The sequence below is a fragment of the Ovis canadensis genome, chromosome 8 (genome assembly GCF_042477335.2).
Source record: "Ovis canadensis isolate MfBH-ARS-UI-01 breed Bighorn chromosome 8, ARS-UI_OviCan_v2, whole genome shotgun sequence".
Classification (NCBI taxonomy): Eukaryota; Metazoa; Chordata; class Mammalia; order Artiodactyla; family Bovidae; genus Ovis; species Ovis canadensis.
In genome coordinates, this window is record NC_091252.1 from 48,440,318 (window position 1) to 48,447,681 (window position 7,364).

The following is a 7,364-nucleotide window of genomic DNA, read 5'->3' on the forward strand; positions in this document are numbered from 1 at the left end:
AATGTTTTTAAAGTTCTGATAATTTACAATAATTTTCAAGATACTCTGTTTCTTGGAATAGCTAATCTGATCTTTAAAAATGTTTTATAAAATGGCTTTGCCTTTTAATTTTGTTGAAAATGTCAAACTGTGTTAGTAACTGTAATAATTAGGAATAAAAAACAAATGTATAAAATATCCTTCCTTAGATGTTGCTGACAAAAATGCTTCTGACTGAAATTCTACTAGATGTCACAGATGAAGAAATTTATTACATAGCCAAAGATGCACACCGGAAAGCAACGAAAGGTATATTGTGGGTGTTCTTGGTTTTCTTTATCTGGGGCTCTTTGGTTTTGGTGGCTACTTTGGACTTTTTTGTTGTCCTTGTTGAATTACTAGCAGATTATGGATCCTCTTGCATGTTCTAACTCTTTGGGAAATATTAGATTTGTAGACACCATATTAAAACTATACATATATTTTTGTTTTATCCAGCCTAAGCACAAATTAGCAATTTTGCTGTTGTTCTATAACACGTACTGTGGAAAATTCTTGATGTTCAATTTCACCTGATTTTTTTTTTTTTTTTTTACTATATAGATACCATGGTATTAGGTGTATGATTTCTAATGCATTTAGTTTGACTGTTGAATTATGAACCTTCAGAATTTTCACAGTTACCACTTGTAATTCTTACAGAAGCAAGTAATATGTCCCACCCTCCCATAATTTTAGTAACACTTAAAAAGTATATTGAAAGAGAATTTTAGTTATGGTCCATACCTCAAAAATAAAAATACCAGTGTATTGGTCAACATTTTCCCTCATTATCAACCAGTTTCAGCTCACATCAGAGTTATAATTTCAAGGCCAGACATACTACTGGTTTAAAATGAATGTTATGTTTTTAATGTTTCTTCTCTCCCCAAAAAGCAGCAATAGTAGTAGATTTAACAATACCATAGACTCTCATGACTATGAAATCGTGGCTATTTGTGTTAACATGTTGTTCCTGTTGTTGATGTGATACAAAGCTCCTGCAAAACAGCTGGCACAGTCCAGTGCACTGGCTTCCCTCACTGGACTCGGTAAGTATTCTCCTTATTTGTGAGAGGGCCTTAAAGGGAAAATCACACTTACCTTGTCTCTCTACATGTTCTGTTTAGAAACTACTGGGCCTACTCAGTGTATAAAACTTAGGTCTTAGGGTTATATCAGTCTCTAAAAGGTTTGCTTTTGTTTTTTTTTAACTAAAGCATTCACAGTGAGATTATTACAAATGTGGTGACTAATTAATAGTTTATTAGTACAAGTTGTAATAGTACATAATTTAGCCATGATAGCATTTAAGCTCACTTTCATAATTATTGAATACATGCTTTAGGGGAGAACCTATCCATAAATGCTTTTAAGGACCTTTATTTAGATTGTATTGTAGCAAGTCAAGTTTACCATAGAGGAAAGGGTTTATCTTAGAGCGTGATAGTAGTGATGTTCATAATTTGCCATTTGCATGATACAGTATCAAGTGTATAAAAGCTTGAACTTGCCTTTTCCACATCTGCATTTCAAATTAATATTTGTGAGGATCAGCAGAAATGGGTAAAACCAAATGCCCATATGATTTTGTTATGACTACTATCTAGATCACTTCAGGGTGGGGAGCAGTTATATAGAGCCTTGCCATTTCTGTACCATTGAGAATTACACTATTCTGATTTTGTTAGAAAAAAATATTTAGCATCCCTTGGATTTTTGAACTTTGAACAGTGAAAGAGTTAATTTTAGAAATATTTTCAGGATCGTGGTAAATTTGTGTAAGGTAGTTTGAATTGATTATGCTATAGTAAGGCTTTGTTACTGCCCTATTAAATGGTTTTGTTGGTTAGCAGGGACAATAAGACAGTCATTTTCAAGATTCCCTATGGTGAGCAATATATGAAATATTCTTGAAAGAATAAGATATTAAGTATCAGTTTTCTTGAGGATTCTGTATACTCCTTAAGCATTGTAATTTATACTCCTCCCCACCCCGAATAAGCATATTCTTCCAAGAAAAGGCAATGAAAAAAGAAATGAGCTTTCTTCTCGGACCTTAAAAAGTTTTTAGTGCACAGAATAATGTTTACATGTGATAGACTGGGCTTTATGCACACAGGTGGACTGGGTGGTTATGGATCAGGAGACAGTGAAGATGAGAGGAGCAACCGAGGTTCTGAATCATCTGACACTGATGATGAGGAATTACGGCATCGAATCTGGCAAAAACAGGAAGCTTTTTGGAGAAAAGAAAAAGAACAGCAGCTGTTGCATGATAAACAGATGGAAGGTATATCTTTTAGACTCATTTAGTGTTTGTACAGTTCAGTTTGTATTTCTTTTTATTATTTTTTAACCAACCTAAAAATAACAGGATAGAATCAAAGCTATGTGACGTAATTGAAACTAAGGTTTTTGACTCATTTGCAGTTTTTATCAAACTTAAAAGTAAAAATTAATTATATTGTTCAAAGTATGTAGTTTATGAAAGTTAAACTTTTTGTTTTGGGAGACATTAATTCTATTGACTGTAAGTTAAGCTATTTGGTGTCTTTTTATTTCTCATTGAAGTTCCTAAAATGAAAAGACTTTTGAGAGGAATACATTATAAACTATTGAAGAGTAATTTGTAGCTAACGGACAGTAGAGGACTTTTTAGAATTCAGTTGAGCTTCCCTGGTGGCTCAGAGGGTAAAGGATCTGCCTGCAATGTGGGAGACCCAGGTTCAATCCCCAGGTCAGGATGATCCCCTGGAGAAGGAAATGGCAACCCACTCCAGTATTCTTGTCTGGAAATTTTCATGGACGGAGGAGCCTGGTAAGCTACAGTCCATGGAATCGCAAAGAGTCACACACAACTGAACAACTTCACTGTAGAATTTAATTATGTAAAATGCTATACATGTGTACAGCTCTTAGTTTATATAATGATACTAGGAATAGTGAAAGAATATTTACGTAGACTTTATTGTTTGAAAAATCTTACTGGACAATCTCAGAAGTAATTATTGAGCTAACAGCCAAAAATTTCCTATAAACTACTAATTTACCTTCAGGTTGCTTTACTGTGTAAGAGGGAAATGTTTTCTTACCTGCTTTACGGTACCTCTGCACTTTGGTGCTCCATTGTTGTACTGTCCAGACAGGTAGCTAACTGCATGTAGCTACTGAGCATTTCAGATGGAGCCAGCTTAAACTGAAATGTGCTATAGGTATAAAATACACACTAGACTTCAAAGACTTTACAATACAAAAAGAGCAGAATATTTCGATTTTCTTTTTAACTCATTGGATGTTGAAATGACATTTTTTATATGTTGGGTTAATAAAATATGAAAATTAATTTCAAACCGGTTTTGTTTTAGTAGCTTTTAAAAAAGTGTTTAGTAGCTGTTAAAAAATCCTGAATTGCTTACTGCATTTTATTTCTGTTGAACAGTGCTGCTCTATTTTTATAGTCTTTCAGCTTGAAATTTGCTAGTATGGAAGTTTTTTCATTATATGTTTGCCTGTCTTACTATTTTTGTCTTTTTCTGTTTCAGAAGAAAAGCAACAATCAGAAAGGGTTACAAAAGAGATGAATGAATTTATCCATAAAGAGCAAAATAGTTTATCACTTCTAGAAGCAAGAGAAGCAGATGGTGATGTGGTTAATGAAAAGAAAAGAACTTCAAATGAAACTACGTCAGTTTTAGAACCAAAAAGAGAACATAAAGAAAAAGAGAAACAAGGGAGGAGTAGATCAGGAAGTTCTAGTAGTGGTAGTTCTAGTAGCAATAGCCGAAGTAGTAGTACTAGTAGTTCTGTCTCTAGCTCTTCATACAGTTCTAGCTCAGGTAGTAGTCGCACTTCTTCCCGATCATCTTCTCCTAAAAGGAAAAAGAGACATAGTAGGAGTAGATCTCCAACAATTAAAGCTAGGCGTAGTAGGAGTAGAAGTTACTCTCGCAGGATTAAAATAGAGAGCAATAGGGCTAGAGTAAAGATTAGAGATAGGAGGAGATCTAATAGAAATAGTATTGAAAGAGAAAGACGAAGAAATCGAAGTCCTTCCCGAGAGAGACGTAGAAGTAGAAGTCGCTCAAGGGATAGGCGAACCAATCGGTCCAGTCGTAGTAGGAGTCGGGATAGACGTAAAATTGATGATCAACGTGGAAGTCTTAGTGGAAGCAGTCATAAGCATAAAGGTGAGGTTAAAGAACAAGAGAGGAGAAAGGAGAGGAGTCGAAGTATAGATAAAGATAGGAAAAAGAAAGACAGAGAAAGGGAACGTGAACAGGATAAAAGAAAAGAGAAACAAAAAAGGGAAGAAAAAGACTTTAAGTTCAGTAGTCAGGATGATAGGTTAAAAAGGAAACGAGAAAGTGAAAGAACGTTCTCTAGGAGTGGTTCTATATCTGTTAAAATCATAAGACATGATTCTAGACAGGACAGTAAGAAAAGCACTACCAAAGACAGTAAAAAACATTCAGGCTCTGATTCTAGTGGAAGGAGCAGTTCTGAATCTCCAGGAAGTAGCAAAGAAAAGAAGGTTAAGAAGCCTAAACATAGTCGATCGCGATCCATGGAGAAATCTCAAAGGTCTGGTAAGAAGGCAAGCCGCAAACACAAGTCTAAGTCCCGATCAAGGTAGTATACTTTTTAAAGTATTTTGTCTGATTTTTTAAAAAAAAAATTTGACTGAATTTATTCAAAGTTGAAAGTGTCCTTTCTCTCTCTCTCTTTAATAAACTCAGTTTGGTACTTGATAAATGATCATAATCATAAGTAATTTTAGAAATCCTATATAATAATATTTATTTGAAAATTGCAGATTCTTTAGCATAAAATACATTTTTATTTTTAAATTTTATCTTTTCCCTTTCTTTTTTTCAGATCAACAACCCCTCCCCGTCGTAAACGCTGAGGAATGATGTGGCAAGAATGCCATGATGTTTAAAAAATTCCATGAGTTTTAAGGGCTTGTCTCATTATAGAGGCATATTGTGGCTGTGTAGGTGAAACCAGAATTTTTTTTTTTAATCTGTAAATAGGTGTACTTTTTTCAAATGCTGCTCCAAGTTACTTAATAGGATTTCTTTCTATTACATTTTTTTCAAAAAATAGTGCATAATAAGACTATAAACATGCCATTCTCTTTCAGCTGTAATGTTCTTAAAATTATTCTTGAATGTACTGTGATGTCAATAAAGCTCTTTAGTTCATTTTTGTTAAACTCTTGCACCTTAATTTTATGATTTTAGTCTAAGGAACGTACTTTTATAAAAAGGCAGCTGGAATTTTGTATAACAGGTTTTAAAGGTACTTCCTCTCATCTCCCCCAAAGAAAATGGTTTTAACTTAATAGTTTGTCAAAGTTTGTAAATTGTACCCATGGATTTTTGTCAGATTCCAACTATAAGGATGTGAAGAGGGCCAGAAACAGATCTTTACTTTTCATTTGGAAGCATTTGAGAGCTTTCTAAATTTTTCCTGTTTGGGGGATTTTCAAGTAATATATTCTCTGTGTATAAAGTATGGTTCACTCCTGTTAATGAAATTGCTGGAATCAATCAGACCAGTGCACCACTAGAATTATTTATAAGGAATGATTGTGTTTGACACTAATAGCAATTCAAGTCCGGAACTATATCCTGCAGTTACCACTTCTGTTTTAAAGTGTATTTTAAACACTTTGGGATTACTGTAGAACTAAAACTCACAATTGAATATGTTTGTTTATATTTTTAAAGCATAATATGACCTCAGCACAGTGGAAGCATACTGTGTTATGCAGGTTTGTGTCAATTTCATAACATTAAAATGATTTGGTTTTGTCACTTTCTTAAAATTATGATCAGTGAGTGGTCTAGCAATTTAAGGCAGTCATAACTTATGAGTAAAATGAGGCTCTGCAGGCACTGAAATGCTGAACGGCTTCTAGGGTCCATTTTATATGATTACTCACTTGTGCCACAATAGATAAACCTCTGAAAACCAATGGTTTTAAATTTTAATTTAAAAAAGAAAGAGCAGGTGCAGATCATAGAAAAGTTTTAAAGTATGCCTTCGTACCAGCAATAGTTCATTTGAAAGTAAGCCAGGTTTTTGCCAAGATCAGTGTTTCCTCAAAATGAAGGTAGAAATAGACTTGTAATAGTGTGCTCTTGTACCTCTACATAGGTTCTTAAATAATTTTGAGCAGTTATGCATTTATCTTGAAGAAATAAGTCAACTGTGAATAAATGCATGTTTACCAAAATGATTGTTTTACAGTGCAGTTAGTTCTGATATTTATAAAGTTGACATTTCACACAATAACTTTTAAATAGTTTGGAATTCTATATAGTTTAGACATCAGTCACATCTGGAGACAAAATAAAGGAAAATGTGCAATATTTTTTATGTAGATGAGCTTAACACCATGTATCTAATTACAGAACTAATTATCTGATTAATTTGTAATAAATAAGTTGTATAACATTTTCATATCTTAAAATGTTTTTTAGAACAATCTTCAAGTGAAATAATATTTTCAAAATAAAATTCTACAGAAAAATACTGGCTATGATATGCACATTTTTGGGCAAGATATGAATTAGAGCCAAAAGTAGTATTTGATAGTTTGATTTACTCTGCCATAACATACCAGGTTATCATTTAAATCTGTAGATAGTTTTAAAAGCATAGTCATGATGTATATGATTACTAGTAAATATATCAGTGTTAGATATTTGGGTTTTCAGTTTAGAAAATTCATCATTTCATTGACATGTAATGAAATATGTTTACCTTGAGTGGTAAGATTTTATAAAAAATAGGGCTTCCATGATTTGGGATGTGAATGCTAAAATTTACACATAAATTAATGTGTAATTTGGTTATGAAATCTTTTCTAAAATGATACCACCAGAAAATTAATAGATTAAGTTTTTGAGATAATTACTTGTCTGGATTGGTTAATAAAAATCTGTCTTAAGAGGTTTTCCTTTAAAATATTTCTAGTGTATTAATAATCATACTTGTTTTTGTATAATGGGGGTAAACCACACCATTAAGAGAATAAAATGTAATTTGGAAGAGGTAATTATAAGGTTTGTTTCAGGCCCCTAAATATAAATAAAGACTGGTGTGGAATTTCAGTGTACGTTTCCTACCCTTGTAAAATGTCTTTTTTAAAAAGCATCTATTTCTAGTGGTATAATACATAATAGTTAAACTTTCCAAAAATATCTATTTTTTAATGTCTGAGTTACTCTTTCTTCGAAGAAAGACATGAAGTATAAATAGTAGTTATATTAAAGTTTCTAACCTGTACAAAGCATGGTGTAGTGGAAATAGATTCATTTGGATTGTCCTGGCTC

General features: G+C 32.8%; 1 protein-coding gene across 6 annotated transcripts in view; it reads left to right on the forward strand.

Moving 5' to 3' along the window:
• Positions 1–5,236, forward strand: part of PNISR (PNN interacting serine and arginine rich protein) — a 29,177-nt gene extending 23,941 nt beyond the window's left edge. For 4 of the 6 annotated variants that reach the window (XR_011258805.1, XR_011258804.1, XR_011258802.1 and 1 more), the window contains exons 9-12: positions 189–288; positions 1,017–1,070; positions 2,141–2,311; positions 3,564–3,742. Coding sequence is in view for 2 of the 6 variants with exons in the window: in XM_069599212.1 (XP_069455313.1) it covers positions 189–288; positions 1,017–1,070; positions 2,141–2,311; positions 3,564–4,650; positions 4,897–4,927 (1,443 nt within the window). In the remaining 4 variants the exon portion in view is untranslated. Of the gene's footprint in view, positions 1–188; positions 289–1,016; positions 1,071–2,140; positions 2,312–3,563; positions 4,651–4,896 lie in introns of those variants that run through there. The other 2 variants (XM_069599212.1, XM_069599213.1) reach the window with 1 other exon arrangement.
• Positions 5,237–7,364: the final 2,128 nt, after the last annotated feature.